The sequence below is a fragment of the Suricata suricatta genome, chromosome 4 (genome assembly GCF_006229205.1).
Source record: "Suricata suricatta isolate VVHF042 chromosome 4, meerkat_22Aug2017_6uvM2_HiC, whole genome shotgun sequence".
In the NCBI taxonomy this organism is placed as follows: domain Eukaryota; kingdom Metazoa; phylum Chordata; class Mammalia; order Carnivora; family Herpestidae; genus Suricata; species Suricata suricatta.
This window is the reverse complement of record NC_043703.1, coordinates 91,687,553-91,707,880: the sequence shown is the minus strand read 5'-3', so window position 1 is coordinate 91,707,880 and position 20,328 is coordinate 91,687,553. Positions and strand designations below refer to the sequence as shown.

Below are 20,328 nucleotides of genomic sequence, written 5' to 3'. Positions count from 1 at the left end.
CCGAGCTGGAATCCAGTTATTCTGATGCCGGCTAGATCATTCTTTCTCCGGCAGCTTATTTCCGCTTGTGTCTTCCCCCAGGAGCCTGAGGGTGATTGGCCGGTGGCATTGGCTGGTCTTCTGATGGGTGAGTGAGGCCTGTGTGGCCTGTGTCCTCTTTTCATATTTCCAAAATGTTAGTCACCATGTGACTCAACACATTTTGGGCAAAACATGATCTCAGGAGTTTTGGTACCTCCAGGTACCTATAAGAAAAGTACTTCCGGGAGGGGCGCCTAGGTGGCTCAGTCACTTAAGCGTCCGGCTTCAGGTCAGGTCATGATCTCACGGTTCATGGGTTCGAGCCCCTGAGTCAGGGGCTCTCAGTGTGGAGCCTCCTTGGGATTCTCTTTCTCTCTCTCTCTCTGACCCCTCCTCCTCCCCCATTCTCACTCTTGCTTTCTCTCTCAAATAAATAAACTTAAAAAAAATGTACTCGAGAGAGAAAAGACCAAAGCTCAGTGGGTTACGCGTCCGACTCTTGATTTCAGCTCAGGTCATCATCTCATGGTTCCTGGGATGGAGCTCCGCATCGAGCTCTGCACTGCCTTCTTGGGCTTCTCTCACACCGCCCCCTCTGCTCACACCCTCACTCTCAAAATAAATAAATAGACTTGAAAAAAGAATCCCAGCATTTATTAGCTCATGATTCATTCCATGAGGAAGAAGACCATGTGGGCTGGTCAGCTGGGCAGTTTCTCTGCTGGGTCACCTGCCTCCCTCAGTGCGTTACTGTCAGTCGCTTGTCGTCCAGAGGCTCTTTGGTCCTAGATGCCTTCACTCACGTGGCCGGAATAATGGGGATGAATGAGTCCCGTGTGTCCGGTGTGCAGCAGGATAGCCCAGGCTTTCCCCCATGGTAGCTGGGTTGCAAAACCATTAAGAGAGAGCAAACTCGATCGTGCAAGTGTTTTTCAAATCTGTTGATACTCAACAGTCACCAACGTCTTACTGGCCAAAGTGAGTCAAATCAAGGGGAGACTCAAGGGTGGAGAAACAGATTCTGTTTCTTGATGAGCAAAGCTGGAAAATACTGTTTTGTTTGGTTTTCCCCAATCTACTACAAGGGCAGAGCCCAGGGAACCCCTTCAGTATCACATCCATACTGACAATATTGGAACCATCCTGTGGTTTATCTAGTCTGTTGGCGGGGAGGGGAGCAGAAAAGGAGGCTGGGGCTGGAGCCGGGCCCTGGCTGTGAGGTGAGGGGGGAAAACACTACAAGCCAGCTGGTCCCCAGCCCAGGTGGTCCTGCTGAAGTGGGCTGACCCACGGTACCTGGGAAGAGAGGAAAACACCGCAGGCAAGTTGGGATCTGTGAGCTGCCTTCTCGTTAGTTCCTGGCATCAGGAGATGCCACTTATATAAATGGCTTGGCCAAGAAAAAGAGACAGAGAGAGAGTGAAAGAGAGAGGGAGTGCATTCCATTCAAAATATAGGCCGGTTCAGGGCTATGCCCTCTGCTCCTAAAATTAAAGCCTATAAAGGAAAATGAAGGCTAATGCACCTGGAGGTGAAGCCATAGGTCAGGTGCACCAAGCTTTTAAACGTAGTGTCCTCTGTGCCTGGAAGAGCACGGTGACATTCTCCCAAGCTCAAGGAGAGCTGGCCAACAGGAGGCAGATTTCACATCAGGACGGTAAAGGGCTGAGCTCACTTTCTGACCCTAACAGACATGTGCAAAACTTCCACCTTTCTCACATGGGTGGGCTGCAAACAATAAAAAATCAGAATTCAACTTTAAAAAGCGCTGTGCTTATTTGAGGTTGAGTAGGCGATCTTCCCTCCGCCAAATCGCCCCTGTGGCCCCGGCCTAGGCTGGTGAGGTGACAGCGCCCACCCCGAAGGCACAGGGGCTTCCAAAACGAGGTGAGGGAGGGACGCTGCTCTGAGGCCTTTTTCTTGTATTTCCAGACAAATTAAAAACCTCCTTAGCAGCCATTCATTCTGAGGAGGCCTCTTCCTTCCTCCACAGGGGGGCTGCAGTGTTGGAAGGAGATCGGATTCTGGGAGGCTGGGCCTCCCGGGGCTCTCAAGGAGGGGGAGCCTGCAAGAATGGAAAGAGAGAGGCCCTAACCCTGAAGAGATTGGCAGGCAGGGAGTGGGGGCAAAGTGCAGCCCAGGTCACTGGGAAAAAAGAAATCTCAAAGTAAGGGAGTGGGGGAAAGTTCCACTTCCAGCCTAATTATGAAAGGAGCCTGGGCAGAGAGGGGCGGGAGAGCCCCAAGGAGCGAGAAAGGGGAAGTGAGACGTTGCAGAGAGCAGAAAAGAGATTCTCAGGGGGCACCGGCTATTGAAGGCGCACAGTCAGGGAAAGGTGTCGCCTCTTCAAACAGGGGCCGGTTAATAACTGATTCTGAGAGACCTGGAAACACATTTGCCTAGGACTCCCGAAGAGGCAGGGCAAAATGCCCCATTAAGGGTGGGACGAATTGATTTGCCAAAGAACAGCACCATTTCCTCCAAATGCCCTCTGCAGTCCTCCTTAATCTGCCTTGGAGGCGGCAGGTGACCTCTGCTCAGGCTCCTGGAGGCGCCTTTGTTCTGGGGCTTTCTGCAGCGGCTCCGCCCCCACCCCTTGCACCTGGGCAGCAGCCTCCAAATGCACTTGTCCACCCTGGGCAGGCTGGCCCGCGGGGAGGGATGGGCGGATGCCTTTGTACTTGTTTTCCCTTCGGCTTGACACATTCGCTGATGGTTTTCCTGTTCCCTCTGCAGCCACAGAAACCTACTCCCGGGGTAAAAAAGGAGTTTCGCCAGCAATACTGTATCTGGTTAGGACAAGTTTGTGATTGGGACCCACCGGGCAGACCCTCGCTATTCACGGCCAGAGCCCTGCGGTTCAGAAACTCGGCTCTGCCCCCAGAATCCCAGGTGTTCCCGTGGAGTCCTAATCCAAGCCCTCCGAGGTCTGCTAATTTAATTGTGTCATGGTCCACACCTGAGACATTCCCTTCACTATCTTTAGGACCCTACTTAGCTTAAAAGAAAGGCTAATACGAGCATTAAGACGGGGACTTAGACATTGAAAGCTTTTGTCGTCCCTAAAACATCCGAGTCAAGCAGAAGAAAAGCGGAAGGGTGGGGGAAGCCCTCCAAGTTAGAAAATGCAACAAGAAGTAATTAAAGTTCCTGCTAAGGGAGTCTGAAATATGTATTTAGCCCTTGTAAATTAAATGGCCTGGGTTTTTAAAGAGCGATTTCCCCAAACATCTATTATTCACATCAGTAGGACAGACGGTCCGCCACTGTAAGATTTATAGAAACTAAAAGACTTCCCATGCTAAAGGTTAATGAAAGTGTAATTTGAATCATGAAATCTTTATGTGTCGGTTCAGTTTACACCGAGGGCTCATTAAGGATGCGTTTGGTTCGGCAGGTGACGTCACGGCGGGCATTTAAATGGGCGGGGCCAGGCTGCGCGGCATGTAATTCTTTAAAAATATAAAAGCCTCCCTTTCCTTCTGTCTCTCCAGCTGTAACAACTTCACTCACTGTCTTGGTTCCACCCCGAGGATTTCACTGAGAGAACACGTTAGAGGGAATCAGGAAGCAGAGGAAAGGTCACAAATAAGCACCTCAGGAACAATGAAAGCTTTTCTCTATGCAGCAGTGGGAGAGTTGCTAGAAAAACTGGAAAGGTATTAATCAGAAGTGGCTATAAATCCTCTGGAGTTTTGCTCTTATAAAACTCCTCAGAGAAAGTCTTGAAGGAAATGCAGGTCAAAGCCCAAAAAAGCTCTTGATCAGAGATTGCTGGAGGAAAATCTTCCCAGACGCCTTTAATAGGCAGCAATCACCCCAGGAGTGGGGAAGCCAAGTACGCTTGAAACACGGTTGCAATTCCTAATAGGTCTTGTCACACTTAAGGCACCGCGAGCTCCATCCAACGAACAGCTGAAGCTAGCTGGCGATTCATAAAGCCAACAGTTTAAAGTTTATTATGATGAAAGCACTTAATGACAGCCATCGCTAGGGGCCCATCATTTATAAAGCTGTACCGAGTATTAGGCATGTAGCATGACCACCAATTTTATGTCACAATTGCTACCATAAAATGACCTTTGGTGATTTTTGCTGCATGTGGTGGACAGCTCTTCCTTCACATTAGTGCTCTGTGGCTTTCTTTGCAGACTATTATGCTGTCTAAAGCTTATTTGGCACTGTCGTGAGCCTCAACCCTTGTTATTACCCCGAGGCCTGTCTTAAAAAAAAAAAACCCAAAAAACCTCATGCTCGATTACGCCACTCCAATAATTTACAGTTCTTACCAGCAGCCTTGGTTGGTGAAATATTTTAATGCAAATATGCTATACCGTTGCATTTTATTTAAAAAGAAAAAAAGTTCCCATGCTTGCGGCTAGGGCAATAGCCATATGATGGGAATTGATTGAAATCAGCCTCTGATTTCCTGGTCAAGTCTCACTGAATGGGCACTCTTTTCCCTGGTGGGTTAGAACCCCTCCAAAGGAAGAGGAAAAAAAAGGTTAATTAAACTTCCCTTGAGATTTTTTTAAAAGATCCTATGTGTGATAAACCCACCTAAGGCAGAAACACCAATTCTTATTTCCTTGCATCCCATCCCAATGCAAATTTACATCTGAGTAACATTATTTAATTAGGATTCCATTTTCCAACCTGCTTTGTGTAGTTCGAAAGTGTTTGAATACCCGGCCACTTTACTGCTCTGATGTAAAACGCTGCTGAAAAAGTAGTCTCTCCATGCTACACCACCTTAAAATTGTTGATATAATTTTATAAATGATATAAAATCTGCTTCTAGTCCCTGAAAACACACACTCACTCACACACACACACACACACAAGCATGGCACACTGCAATTTTGGAAAGATTTAAAATATGTGATTTCTGCTGGTACCTACTGTATTGGGTTTTATATAAAGCTTTTTTCAATAAGGTAAATTGTTACATGACAAACTCATCTTCCACCATTATCATCTGCTGCTTGTGTTTAACAACAGGAGTGCCGCTCTAACAAAACTGTTGTAATGGCTGCACAAATTACTCAGCTGAAAGCTTTTCACCAAACAAAACAGTATTAATCAGCAGTTCTTATGAAGGTGCTAATTAAAAACAATTTTCTTCCTCAGTTTGCAATACTAAAGCCCATCTTCACTTGCACAGTTTCCAATATACAGCTACTGTATTTGCTCACACTTCAGGGCCTCTATTAACTACTGAATCTCCTATTAGCCATTTTATTACATTTCTGTTTACAAGCTTGTTGACATTTTAAAAGCCACAGTATGATCCGTTTTATCTATTTAAAAAATGTATTAATTGAAAAGTCAGGGGGACCAAAAAAAAAAAAAAAACGCAAAATATAGACTCCAAATGCAGACTACCAGGGCAGAGAGCACAGTGAGCTGTTAACCACAGCCTAGGCAGTCAGCTTCCTGGGTAAAACCAAGTCTGAGAATGAAAAGTGGCATTTTGGGCACAATGGTTTGCTAAACACCAAAAAGCCCCTTCCTCATTTGGAAAGAGTCCACTCAGGAAAACATATTTGCCCTGTCTAAAGTCAGTTTCTAAGGAGACTCTGACTTTCAAATCAATCTTTCTAATCTGATGATGACATTTTGTACGGCTGGACTCAGGACCTGATTTTGATCTGGTGTGAGGAGTATATCTGGAGTCTGGGAACTGGAGCCCCAGTCTAGGGTCTAAATAGCCTCATCTTCCAGGTGTGTGTGCGTGTGTGCGTGGCGCGCACGCGCGTGTGCCTACATCTACTTTGATTCCCTCCCCCATGTGGGTGTCATCCCTCCTCCATTACCAGAGTTTAATAAAAGGGTCCCGTTGGACAATGCCACCGAATTGCCTGGCATAGACTGGAAACAAGTCGAGTGCTGATAAGCACAAAGACAAAGTCCGAGGAAGCTGGGTTTAGGGAATGGGCCGGTCCATTCCTATGAAACCAGCAAACGGAAGTCTAACCCTCAGGAGAAGGTACGCTCCACCTCGGCAGTGGGAAGAAGGAAACAACAGTAACAAGAGCAAACCCACCACCACCACCACCACCTCCTCCCGCCTATGCTATTAAAACCAACTTCTTCAAGTGTCAAAAGCAGTTAACTAGTTCAGGACAGACACCTGGCTGTTGAAATAGGGCTCCGGAGGGCCACTAATCCTTCCATTCACTCGGTTAACTGCTGGGTCCCCCAAATTGATTCAACAGGTATGCCGTGGTAAATTCAGCCCATACTGAAGCCAAAGGGAAAATCAGCAAGGGGTGGGCAGCTCCTCTCTGAAAACACCCGAGGAAGCAGCCAGAAAAGCTTTTATGGCCCCGACAAGTTTTCTGCTGAATACTGAGCACCTAAATTACCCTTCCCTAATGGAAGTTACATTTTCATGCTCAGTCAAAAAGCCAACAAAATACACAATTTATACAAAATAGCATCAACCTCTTAGGTACTCTTTGCTAGCACTTTTATCCCAATTCACAGCATATGTCTTGCTATAAAATGAAATATATTTCTTATAACCAAGTTGTACGTAGCTGTTCGTATCACTGCATTAGAACTGACCATGGGTGATGTGGAAAACGTTCTTACGTCCAACCCAATCTACTTTTTATGATAAAGGGAAATCAGGAGTTTCATTAGGAGATACAGGGACACGGAGAAGAGGAATATCATAAAATTTCTAACGATTTCCTAAGCGGACAGGCTTCCTTTTGAAACAAACACACACGATTACCTCACAGACAATTACGGAAGGGGGCATTTCAATTTCAATCATATAACCCCACACTGATGCATACAAATAGTTCTTAATCATAAAGTTTGAAAGAAATGAAAATGGTAACCTTTCTAAAGCAGCTAATTTTTTTTTCCTTCTCAATATTGGCATTTCATTAAAATTTCAGAAATTAAAAACACTTTAAAGTTATTCAATACCATGCAACATGAGTTTCTCACAAACCTCCCAAGAGCCTGGTCTAGAGAGATCTCCAGGTGAGGACCCCATAAAGATCAGATCTATGAAGCCTTTAACATTTTACAGGGGACCCTCTGGGTTTTCATCACAATAAGCTTATTTCTTGGTAAGCATCTCTTGGTAAGAAAGGCCCAATTCTTACACCCCGTCTCAAGCTTAGGTAACTATATAAACTGTTCTCAGATATATATATTTTAAAGAATACATTACTAGTCCACTTTTAAAAATAAGATTTCTCTCAAAGAAATAAATGCTGGATTTCTACACCCACAACACACAGATGCATATGAAATTCTCGCCAATTCATGTCTTTTCATGAAAGAAAAAAAAATGACGGTCTTCTCTACATTTTAAAAAAGGAAAGAGAAAGGGCAGACCATCTTTGATGCCACTGTAGGGATGGGCTTCCTTTGTCTGGCTGATTTATGGAAGAAATAATTTCAGCTGTTTTTCCACCCGTACAAATGGAACTAGCTGTGTTGCCTTTTAAAACATTCCAAATTCTAATTTTTAAACAAGGAAATGTGAAGCCAGTGTGCAATCTATACAGTCACCAAAGGGGAGCTGCCACTCGCTGAACTACTCGGCTAAATGGCTGCTTTGCATTGCCCTGGTCTTTATCTAGCACTGAGAATAGACTGCTGTTTTATCCAAAGAGGAATAAATTGCTGTTATTGTGATGTTAGCCCATCGCTTGGCATTGCAATTCAAGTTTTTGTGAGAAAGAAATGTATGATCTAACTGCGACTTGACCTATGCCTTCCGAGATCCATCTAGGTGCTCTAATGGAGCAGAAAAAGTGGTGAATACAAGGACATGCAAACTGATGGTGAAAAATTTGTTTGACGATAGAAGTGAGCAGAGGAGGCATGTGAGAGTGGCTGTTTTTATGATAGCTAAGTTTGTTTCACATGCAAAAGGATTTGCACTGCCCCCCCGCCCCCAGCTCCCACCTAGCACTTTAATTGTATCACACTAAATACACGTTTGCCTCCACTGAAGATATGAGAAGATACTGCTAACCTACTAATGACATTACTGCTAAAGTGGGCACAGATGATTCCTTACAGATAAACATCTGAATTTCCACAAAAGGCATCAGAGCAGCTCGTGGATGCACCAGGCAAGGATATGGTTGGGTTCCCTGCAGAAAAGTCCTTCTCTCTTAATCCTAGGTAGCACCTATTAAATGTTTACTACACACTCGAATCCCGGCACACAAGATGTACTTACTTTAAATAAGATAATTGTGTGATTGAGTTTTGTAAAACTCCCCCTGGTTGCAATCCAGTTTAGCAACCATTTATTCAACATTTCTCTGGAAAGGACCTATTTTGAAAGAGGCCTGGAGAATAGCAGCAGTTAGATGTGAGCCCCGATAAAGGCTCACTTTTCATTCATAGTCAGAGCCTAAATGTGCTCTTCTTGTACCTAAACAGATAATAAGCACTCAGCACACTCCTCCTCCTTGACACAACACATTGAGACTAATCACACATAATTGGAGAGGAGGGGCAGAGGGCTGGCCACGCTATTGTGTCCAGAGGACAAACGGTCAGTTTATGAGGCTTTGGGCTGATGTAGTCATTTCTTATACATCTACAGGGGAAAAAAACATCCTGTTTAAAGGGAAAAAGAGAACGAGAGACAGACAGACAGAAAAAAAGATGGCCGATTTAATACAATTAATTTGAGGGAGATGAGAAAGATATGCTTTATTTATTTCTTGTTTGAACCAGGAAGGAATTGTGACGTTCGCTGTTTACAGCTTAAAAAATACCACCACCAAAACAAAACAAAGACCAAGATATGTTCTAAAAAGGGACGCGGTGGGGGTGGGGGGCGGGGGAGGTTGGGAATCACCAAAAGAAATTCTGTCTCAAAAGGAAAAATAGTTAGGATTCTCACAAGTCCCGTTCAAATCTCAGGCTGTTTGTAGATATTTGAAGACAAAGGTTTGGCACGAGAAGCACAGATGCAAAAAAGAAGAGTCCAGGAGGGCTGGAAATAACACGAGTGAGGACAGGTGGACTTCATAACCCACATGTGGAATGCTGCAAAGGTGGTTGGGGGCTCGCAAATCCCGGGGGGCCTCAGGGAGCCTCTTTAGGGAGGATTAAAAAAAATCACAGATTTCTGTTTCTGTGAAAACAGCCCCTGTGCACTTGGTGTTTTCTTCGTCTTGAGCAGCTTAACCTTCTATCCATTTTTGGTTAACACAAGCAGAATCGGGTAATGAAGGTTTTCTTCATATACATCCTGGTTTTCCTTTTTCAACTGAAAACGAGAACAGAACCAAAAAGGTAAGGAGACTCAGATTAGGAATTCTGACCAGTAGTTTTCTTTTTTACATATAACTTATTGTCAGGTTGGCTAACACACAGTGTACAGTGCCCTCTTGGTTTCGGGGGTACATTCCCATGATTCATTGCTGCCATACAACACCCAGTGCTCTTCCCAACAGGCGCCCTCCTCAGTGCCCATCACCCATTTTCCCCTCTCCCCCACCCCTCCCACCATCAACCCTCAGTTTATTCTCTGTATTTACGAGTCTCTTGTAGGTTTGCCTATAGTTTATAATGTTGGATGTGACGAAGACTTCTTACCCAAATATACTGTTCTGGAAAATAAATCACAAAAAAGCAACTCAAAGCAGCTGTCGGTGGCATGGGCATGATAGTGCCATGCACCAGGCTGGGCTCTTTCCTGGGGCGGTGAGGCGGGGCAGGGTAAGGAGGAAAGGAGGAGAGCACGGTGTTTTTCATAAATAGACAGTATTTGTGACCTCTATGAACTGGGAGGTGCTTTGGTGAAGGGAGAGCTAGAGGCTTGTTCATCTGCACCAGACCAGCCATTTGGCATCGAAGTTTCTGCTCTTGGTCCACTCCGTCCCGCACCTGAGCCCCAGGAGCAAGGCAGCCAGGATTTCAGGTCTCCTGGAGGCTGGCGGCACCTGGGCACAAGGCACAGGCTTTCCAGGCCTAAGACATTTACAGGCTCTCCAGCTGCTCCTTAGGGGTTTTAATATTAATGACAATTCAAAAACTCTTTTCTCTGAGGAGGAAAACAGAGTCCAACAATAGAGTAGCAGGCTTTGACACTGTTTGGGTGAAGTTCTGAGGGACTTTCCATGGCAGACTTAAAAATCAAATCAGAGTTCTCAACTCTAGGATACTCTTCCTCATTCAGCCGAAGACTTTGTCCTATTTCTATTTCTCCTGGCAAATCATAATTTGCTCCTTATAAAGACAAAAATTAGTATTTTTGATGTTGGTGTTTTTGAGCCAATTGCTAATTCATTTTTTATTGATAAGGATCAGAAAGAAATGTTTCTTTTAATTAGACATGCAAACAATTCTGTTATTGTTTTGAATCAGACCTCCTGTCCCCGCTCCCCCCCGCCCCCCCCATGAATGGCTCCAACCCTGACACTTTCCCCGGATTCCTATAGGTCTGGGGCGTAGGAACTTGAATTTTTTTCGTGTTCCTTCTAAATCATATGCCCAGACTATGACACACCCTCACCATTAAGGACCAGGAGCAAGGAGCCAGTTTTATCTTCCTCACTGGGGAACTGAAAGCCAGCCTCCTCTTTTCTTTAGAATCCATTTTCATAAGAAAAGATGGTGGTGCAGTCACTGAGGTAACTTCATTCTGTTTCCTTAGTTGGTGGTTGCTTTGTTTACAGATGATTAGTTGTCTACTTAGATCCTCTGGGTTTTTGTTACCGCCAAAGTAGTGACAGTGTTAATCCTAACCACACGGTCCCTCAACATCACTCTTAAAAAAAAAAAAAAAGCCAAGAAAATGGCTTCACAAACGTCCCAATCCAAACCCATTACCCAGGACCTACCAATCATTGCCAGTTGCCCTAGTGATAGAAGGAGCTGCTGGGATATTTTACGGAGGGGAGAGGGGGCCAAGCCGGCTCAGTTCTTCCTCAGGGACTGGGGATCCGGGAAAGTTGATGACTCGGCATGAGTCAGCTGACCTACTCACTCCCGGTGCACTAATATACAGAGACTCAAATGAGCTCTTTATATAGTCCCGGAGGTAATACGTGGGATAAATAATTCTTCTGTAAATATGGGTTAGAAATCACGTTTAACTTGGATTCTGTGCTGACCTCTGGAGGCCAAAGCAGAGGTTTCCTTGCTAGAAGGGGCCAGGGGACAGCCTCCCTGTGCCCGGGAAGAACTGACGCCCCTCAATGGCATCACCCTACCTGGCACCAGATCATCTCTGAACCACGTCTGTTATGTCAGGGCATCTGGACACACACAAGGCTGTCGGGAAATACTGTGGACGAGGAAATGTTATGTGGTCCAAGAACAATTACATTTGCCCAGGCTGTACTTCTTTGCTCAATTAATAATTAGAATTTTAAGAAAGAAAACACACCTCGGAAAAAAAAAATGAACAAAAAGCAAATTGCGAATAAAACAATTTTTCAATTCATAGGTTAAAACAGGGTCTTTGAGGACTGAACTAAATCATACAGCAGCTATTAGTAGTGTTATGCTTTACTTCATAATTGGATGTAACACGCTCAGCCTCGCCACGGCGCTGAGCAAGCGGCGGCGCTAGGGACAGAGTTCAGACTGTTTACCCTTTACAGTATCCACAATTATCAACAGCACACCCCACAGATTATGAGCATCAGCCACTTGTAATGTGGCATTTTGAATAGATAAGCAGAAGAGCAATATGGCCATGCTTTTAACACAGTGTACCGACTTCACAAATGAGCCCAAGCCTGTTTTCACGGCAAAGTCTAAAAAATAACAGAAAATAAACACACCCGTCGTTTTGCAAAAGTTAAAAAAAAACCCCACAAAACCTGTGGCATGTAGATTTCAAAGACTGCATGAATGAGAGCATTTTTATCAACTGCTGTCAAGCCAGCAGTAATCTCCAAATTCGGTCTCTACCTTGAGACACAATTTGCTTATCTTAACATCCTAAAGGTTTTGAGCCACACACCATCGGGCAGGGCGGGCAGGGCGAGGCATGGGACTCCTAGCCGGGAGGAGGCCAGGAGGAGACAGAAGTGTTTTATTTTTCTTCCCCATCGCCTGGAAGAACCGAAAATATTTTAAAAACACACTACACCTTTGGCTGCCTGGTCCCTGAGCACTCTGGCTGCACGATGTGGGCACAATTTAACAAAAGCACTGGCAGAAAAGTGCAGAATGGCACCGTTTTGATTACAGGCTTGCTTTTTAACGGAAATAAAATTTCACAGTTAACAATGAGAGGTGAAAAGTTTAAGAGGCAAAGCCGTTCCTCCTGATCACTGACTGTTAATCAGCTTCATGGGTGGTTTGCCTAAATCTGTAGATTTTTTTTTTTTTTTACCTTGCACGACTGCCAAGATTGTAACTAATTTTTTTCCCTGCTGTAAGAGGAGGGGTGGAAAACTCGGCATAGAAGCCAGCTGTGTATGAGTGACGTGAGGCACTAATGCAGAGGGCAAAATTAAAATTCATGAATCTCTTCACAACCATTTGTGTAACAAGATTAAGACGGGACAGCGGAAAAGAGCGGCATTATCAGGCGTCTTACAGTCCTCCAGCTGGTTACGCTCTATTCCAACACAGTAGGGCTAAGAGGATAACACGCAGCCCGGAGGAAAACGCTGCTCCTCCGTTTGCGAGCAGGCTCGGCCCAGGGACCGTGGGGCTTTGGCCAGAGATGGAGAGGAAGAAAGCTGATTGCCGCGCAAGATGGAAAACTTTTAAGCCCTGGCTATTAGCACGCGGCAGACAAAAGCGGCCGGGGTGGAGGTCCCCGGCGCGTCCCCGGGGCCGCGGGGCCGCGGGGCAGGCGGCGGGCAGGGGCCCGAGGGGGCGCCCCGGGGGAGAGCGCCGGGGCTCCGGCAGAGCGGGGGGTGCTCCCGGCTCCCTCCGCCTTGGCCCGCGGCCCCCTCTGGGCCGCCTGCGGTCGCAAAGGAGACCTCCACGTGCGAGCTGGAGTTGGGTGGCGCCGCCCTGCCACCCCCGCCAGGCGGCACAGGGCAGGATCGGCGCCGCCAAAGCCGGGAGCAGGGTATTCCGTGCTCCCGGGGCAGAAAGGAGCCCAGCCAGAGGCGCTCTTTTGCTAGAAGCAGGAGAGCACCAGAGCAGCTGCAACTGCCAACCACACGCCCCCCTCCCCTCGCCCCGCCTTCAAAATACACATCTTGGGTTCGCATTGGTACCGTGTACTTAGGGGCGCCCTGACCCTGCAGAATATACCCCGGGTGGTTCCACTTGCCGAGAACGATGGGCAACGCCTGCTCCTCACAAGCCAACGAGGAGGGACACTGTTTCTTAGTCCAGGGTCAGCAAAGTGGAACACTTAACTTTTGAGCAGTTATGAAGAGATTACAACTGAGGCCACCTCGTTATTTATGGACATTTACCTTCGTGGGACCAGTCGGTCCATGGTTATTAAGGGAGTACCAACTACCTTTCGGGACCGTACACAGTATAGATACAAGAGGCATGTCTAGCGATTTACGGGCCGTGCTACGCTTAGTAGGGTAGTAGTGTACCGCATTGGAAATAAAGAGAGGAAGTTGCTTTCCGCTGGCCGCTGACAATCTAAAGTTCTGGACAAAGGAGAGGTGGCCAAGAAGGACTCACAAGTCCCAGTACACTTCCAATCTTGCAGGGAGGAGACGGAGGGTATCAGGCACAACGCTGACCGTCTCTGCTGGTGGAGAAACCCTCGCCTCTGCCCTCCTGATCCGTGATCGAGAAACTGAAAGCATTTGTTGTTCTAGGGGAAGGTGAATGACGAGGCATTTAAGCATCCATCAGCTGTGCTCCCTGTAGCTCTAGCCTGACCAGGAGACAGGGCTGTTTTTGTCCCTTTGGATAGAGGAGAGACCCTTCCCCAACCTGGTAAAGCCCTCAGAGCCTTTCCTTTTATTCTGGAAAGGGGTCCTCATTCTAGAGAAGCAGGTAAGATTTGAATAACACACCATTTTCTTTTTATTTTCTGATTGGAAGAAAGGGCAATCCCACCAGCCAGAGGAGGGGATTTAACCCTTTCAGTTCACAAAACATCACTGTTTCCTGCCCCCAGCTCACGGGGGCTAAATGAAACCTCAGAGACCCAAATGAGTGAACCCATGTCCACAAAGTAAGGGTTTTCTTTCTGGTGCCTAGAGATCAGATCCACTTTGCATATAATTTTTCAAAAGTCAACATACTCCTACATTATATATCACAGTTCTGGGTAATAAAGAATGCTCTTCGCATTTTCTCAGGAGAAAATTGAGGTCACAGCTTTACTTTTCTGCATTCACAACTTGCAAAATCACGACAAGTTCAAAGTCTCTTGCCAAGGTCAGCCTAGCTCAGAAAAGGGAGATTTCTGTAAGGCACAAAATTACAGAAGTAATACATGTTAGACTCGTAAGTGTGATACGTATTGGCAAAGGTGAGATTCCTAAAATGTTTTCAGGGGAACGCATACTCCTCAGTGGCCTATATTGCTCTATACCTATAAATAATAAAAAGGCTGATAACACTGCTTTATGTAAGCACGCTTAGAAATCACTTTCAGATAAGTGCTTTTGACCTAAATCTTGTAGCTCCTCGATCTGACATATAACCCTGCAACTGTGAAATTCTGTATGAGATTTAACAGTCTCAAGCTGCCAACTGACCCAGCCATAAAGCAAGCAGAGATAAAGATTTACAGTCCAACATGATACAATTAGACATTCACCTTCTATTTATTTCAGTGCAGCTGAGCATTTAGCCTACTTAAAAGCCGAAGGTTTTTCATTAAAATATAAATGCTTGTTTATCATTCATTCTGTGCCACCTCCCCCCTGCATCCTACAAATTAGCCTATTATGAATGAAAAGATTAGTTTGTTTCAGAGAAAGGCGTAAACAGGAATGGTTTCTGTAAAATCCTTCTAGACATGCAAAAATAAAAGATGGCTTTACCACACAAAATAATCAGATACAAATAGCTGTTCAGAAACAGCACACCTAAAGAGTACTTTAATCAAATATTTAGGTTACCTGCCAAAAAGACCATGATCTCTTCAAAATGCAACGCGGATTAAAGTGTTATCTAACACAAGCAGAAAACTAACCTTGGAGTGGAAGTTTGAAATGTGTTCATCATAATTTTCATGTCTTTGGATAGAGAAATCAGCTTTTTCAGCTAGACTGCAAAACTGGTTTAAAGTAGTCCCTCGGCGTGGGGCGAATACCATCGCTTTCCCCTAGAATGTTGAAAAGGAAATTCACACATTTTAAAACTGGAAGGCAACCAAACACAACAAACATTGGGTAAAGCATTTAATGTACTGCTCGCAGGTAGAAATACAATTGTTCTTTTTTTTCTTTTTTTTTAATGTTTATTTATTTTTGAGAGACAGAGAGACAGAGTGTGAGCAGGGGAGGAGCAGAGAGAGAGGGAGGGAGACACAGAATCCAAAACAGGCTCCAGGCTCTGAGCTGTCAGCACAGATCCTGACGCAGGGCTCGAACTCATGAACCACAAGATCATGCCCTGAGCTGAGGTCGGCTGCTAAACTGACTGAGCCACCCAAGTGCCCCGAAAACACAATTGTTCTTGAGACACCCATACAGGATAACATTCACAGTGAGAATAATTTCAAGGACGGATATACACCAAGCAAGAAAAAATACATACATTTCATATTCAAATGTTGTTATGTTTTATCTCTTTCAAATAATGCATGTGATAAAGTGTGGCCCAGAGCTGGTATTCTGTATGACACAGGCCTGTCTTGGGTCCAGTGGTTGAAACCATGGACTAGGTGTCAGACTAACTGGTCCACGGCACTGCTACCCACCTTGAGACTCGTAAGCAGCTGCAGTGTGTCCACAACACAGTTCCAGAGCGTGTGGCAACGGATGTCTAGAGATTTAGTTATTACTGTGCCCTGAAAACTCAGTTCCCAGAAATTCTCCATAGAGACAAGTAACTGCAATCTCCATTGGAGAATTTTGCTTGTTTCGGTCCTCCCACCAGCGTTCTCCAGGACCCTGCTGTTGGAGACAAGGCTACCAGATCTTGGTTTCCAACTTCATTGAATCCTTCCTAACAATCATCGTTGGAGCACGGCAGCTCCTGGCAGTGCCCAAACAGTGCTTTTCAAACACAGTGGTATAATGAGGGCAAACACGCTTTTCTAAATAAGCCGCACAACCTCATGAGACTGTTGCAGTGGGGGGGGGAGGGAGGGGCTTGAGTAAAAGCTACCAGATTTCAGAAGACCATTGGACACGAGACTCCACGATGTCCGTTTTGCTGACTCCTGGGTGCAAGTGGACTTTTCCTCACCCTCTGGGACATGCACAGAAGAGCTAAACTTCAGAATCTTTTCTTTTTGTTTAAAGGATGACGTATGCTTCTGTTAACTTCAAGGTTATATTTCACTTCTATGAACGGTCGCTTCAGGTTTTGAGGGAATCATGAAAATATTTCTTACGAAATGTGGTTTCTCATTTATTACTGCCAAATCTGGCAGTATTACTGCCAAATTTTTGAGAGAGAGAGAAACACAGAGTGTGAGCGAGGGAGGGTCAGAGAGAGAGGGAGATGCAGAATCTGAAGCAGGCTCTAGGCTCTGAGCCGTCAGCTCGAACCCACAAACTGTGAGATCATGACCCGAGCCGAAGTCAGATTCTTAACCGACTGAGCCACCGACGCGCCCCTCATTTACTCTTCATACCACCCAATAATGCAGGTATTATCAGCTCCATTTTACAGGATGCTCTGAACGGCTGAATAATTGGCCAAGATAACACAACCGGCAAGTGACAGGAAATTTCCCTGACTCCAGTGCTGAGGATCTCTCCACGACACTACCTCTCTTCCTTGTTAGTAATAGCGACGGCAATAATCATAAGTACCACTGTGTTTGGTGTTTCGCAAACCTTCCCTTCCATCCCATCAACAATTTCCTCAACGACCTTGTGCGGTAGGCATTACATTTTACACATGATTAGACAATCAGTGAAGGCTTTGAAGAAGATGAGGAGGAACTGTGTGGCAGAAAGTGTCCCGGGCTTAAAAGAGTCTCTACCAGGGGCGCCTGGGTGGCTCAGTCGGTTAAGCCTCTGACTTCGGCTCAGGTCAGATCTCACGTTCCTGGGTTCGAGCCCGTGGGTTCAAGCCCCGCATCGGGCTCTGTGCTGACGGCTAGCTCAGAGCCTGGAGCCTGCTTCAGATTTTGTGTCTCCTTCTCCCTCTGCCCCTCCCCCTCTATGCTCTGTCTCTCTCTGTATCAAAAATAAATAAAACATTAAAAAAAAAGAAAAAAAAAGAGTCTCTACCATTACACAGCTGTCACCTCAGGAAAATCAGAAGAAGAAGAAAAAAAGCCACCGAACCGTTGAACTAGAAGACCTGGGGGATGATGTAATCCAGTCTCCTCGGTCACCGCAGCGGACCTACGGAGGCTTCTCTCCAAGTGGGAAGAACGAAGCCTGTCCCCCCCCGCCCCAATTCCAGCAAGTTGTGAGGGTCGAATGAGATGACGAACGTGAAAATAATTAGAAAATCAAGGCTATGTCGATGTAAGACTAGAAACGTCTACACGGCCTAACAGCGCCGCAGAGATTCTATCATTCTGTCTCCCTCTCTTTCCCTCACTCACCCGCGAGCAGATACACTGGTACCGTGTCCTGGACATCAAGTGTGTTGTCATTCTGTGTTTACACAGACATGCACACATCCAGGCACGTAATTACAGTGGCACCAACGGTGCCACCACACTTCAGGTTCTGTCAGCCTTTCCAATATTAATTGCTATTTTCAGGCAGTTTTCAAACTTAGCAGCAAAAATTCATTTTGATGTGAAACTAGATATAATACATGGTCTCGGCAGGGGAGCAAAAGTCTCCATTGGAAAAAAAAAAGGGGTATACTAGTAGGTCATTTTAGTCATTTCTAAGAGCTGGTTGCCAGTCTGGGTCTGTGAATAATGGAAGCTGCTTTATTTTCAAGTCACCTGCAAAAATGGTCTCACAGTTACAAATTGAAGAGCTGATTTTTTTCCCAAGATTTTTTTTTCAAGTAATCTCTATACCCAACGTGGGGCTTGAACTTAGAACCCTGAGAACAAGGGTCACGTGCTCCATCAGCTGAGCCAGCCTGGAGCCCCTGAAGAGTTGATTTTTAACAGCTATTATCTAAGCCAAATATCATAATGTTTACAGGGCTCCAGGGCGCTTGGCTGGGTTGGTGTTTACGTTTATGAGCACATGCTCCCCACCCCCACCCCTTGTTGGTCAGGGTGAGAGGTAGGGGGACCCAGCTAAGCATATGGCTTATTCCTCTCCACCCAGACATCTCTCCCTCTCCAGGTCCCAGTTTCTCTGGCCTTCCCTAACCACCCCCAGAACCGCAGCTGCTGCCCCGTCATGCTCCCCTCCCCTCACCCCATCACTTTTGTTCTTAGCGCTCATCACCACTAACAGTCATATCCCTGTTCGTGACCGCCAGTCACCTTCGGCTAGAATGGATGCTCATAACAACAGGATCTTCTAATGTGTTATTCACTGCATTTCTTCAGTGCCTAGCATAGAGTAGACTCTCAACCAATACTTGTGGAGAGAAGAAGTGAAATCCAGATGTTGAATAATCTGAGAAATGCAAGTCTTAGGGAATTAGGAGGCCACATTCTATTGCTTATTCTTGAAAAGTGATTTTCTCCAGGAAGCTTTCACAGAGTCCGTGGCTCTGATGGGATTTCAGAGGGCACCATTCCGTGTACAGTACTGTGCCCGCGACAAAGAGAAAGGGTGAGCAGTAGTCTTAATCTCTAATTACTCACTTATGAGTTTTAAAATGCTTTCATTTTCATTTTATTGAACACAGACACCTTTGAGATGTGAATCAATATTTAGGAGGGACAAGAGTACATCATCCATTCATTCAATAAATGGCCACCGAGTGCCAGCATCCGCCCCATACAGAATGATTTTAGAATTCCCCTTGTCCCCAGTGGAGCGGGACACTGGTACAGTCAGAGGAATATGCCTTACAATTTAGGCTGCAAAAATCAAAACCAGAAAAAAAAATATGGATTTCAAATTAGCCCATCACTTTAGAAAAATTACTTTCAATTTACCAAGGCCCGACGTTCTAGGCATTTGAAGTCCTAGAATCATCTTAAACTCAGAATGAACACTCAATTGAACGTAAAATTTTGACTGATGGGCAGAAATTTGAGAGAATTCATTTATCCCTGGAGAGAAGAGAGGAGTTGTTCCACTAAACAACAATGATATTGTTTACATCATGAGCTCAGTTGTTGTTATTTTGCTAGACTAATCTATACTCATATATTAAAGGGTGTGTGCTTCTGGAAAAAATAAGTGTGCTTCAGATTTCTTTTATAAGGAATACGCTATGCTGGTGAAATGCTTTTATTCCTGTTTCATTTCCAGGCAACCAACTATTAAATACCAATTACATGTTTAAGCTTATGTTTATTTTTTCTTTACCTGGTTACTGAGATGCCGCCTGTGCCTGCTTTCCCCCCTACATCTCTCTGAACCCCCTTCCCTGGCTTCTCCACCTGCCCCTTGATTGTCAGGGGTCTCCGGGATCTGCCTACTTTTTCCTCCTGTTGTGTTCGATTGTAGGCAATCGTACTGAAGTCCACGACTTTAGCTCTTACCGATACATCAACACTCCCAATATTTCTCTAGAGCACTCACCATAGTCCAGGGCCCACCCATGTTTTCAGGTGCCTACTAGGTCTCTCCATGGGAATGGTCTGAAAGTACTTTTTTTTTTTTTTAAGTAGGCTCCATGTGGAGCCCAACTCAGGGCTTGAATTCACAACCCTGAAATCAAGACCTGAACTGAGATCAAGAGCTTAACTGATGGAGCTACCCAGGTGCCCCATGATAAAGGAGTTGATTTTTGTTTTGTTTTTTAAGTAGGCTCCATGCCCAATACGAGGCTTGAACTCACGACCCTGAGATCAAGAGTCACATGTTCTACCGACTGAGCCAGCCAGGAGCCCTTTGAAAGTATGTTTAACCTATTCTGTCTACAATGGAACTCAGTACCCTTGGCCCCAAACTCCTTCTCACCCCCATTTCCCCCACCCAAGCACACTGAGTACCCACCAGGCATCAAGCATCTCCATACCCTTCACCTTCAAAAGGAAGTTGGAAACCAGGGAATTGTGGAACTGCCCATAAAACCCTGCATCATTGTCATCTGCCATATATGATTTTCAGACTATGTTTGAGTTGCGTCCAGGGTGACATGGGTGGGTGAAAATGAGACCCAGAACAGAAGTGCTAATATCTTCACATCCCATTTAGCCAC

General features: G+C 45.5%; 1 protein-coding gene across 1 annotated transcript in view; it reads right to left on the bottom strand.

The window, feature by feature from the left end:
* Window positions 1-8,692: 8,692 nt before the first annotated feature.
* The window catches only part of CAMKMT (calmodulin-lysine N-methyltransferase), a 394,330-nt gene continuing 382,694 nt past the window's right edge, over window positions 8,693-20,328 (bottom strand). Inside the window, 2 exon segments of the mRNA XM_029937283.1 lie at window positions 8,693-9,280; window positions 15,101-15,232. Of these exon segments, the coding sequence (XP_029793143.1) occupies window positions 9,203-9,280; window positions 15,101-15,232 (210 nt within the window). The 3' untranslated portion in view covers window positions 8,693-9,202.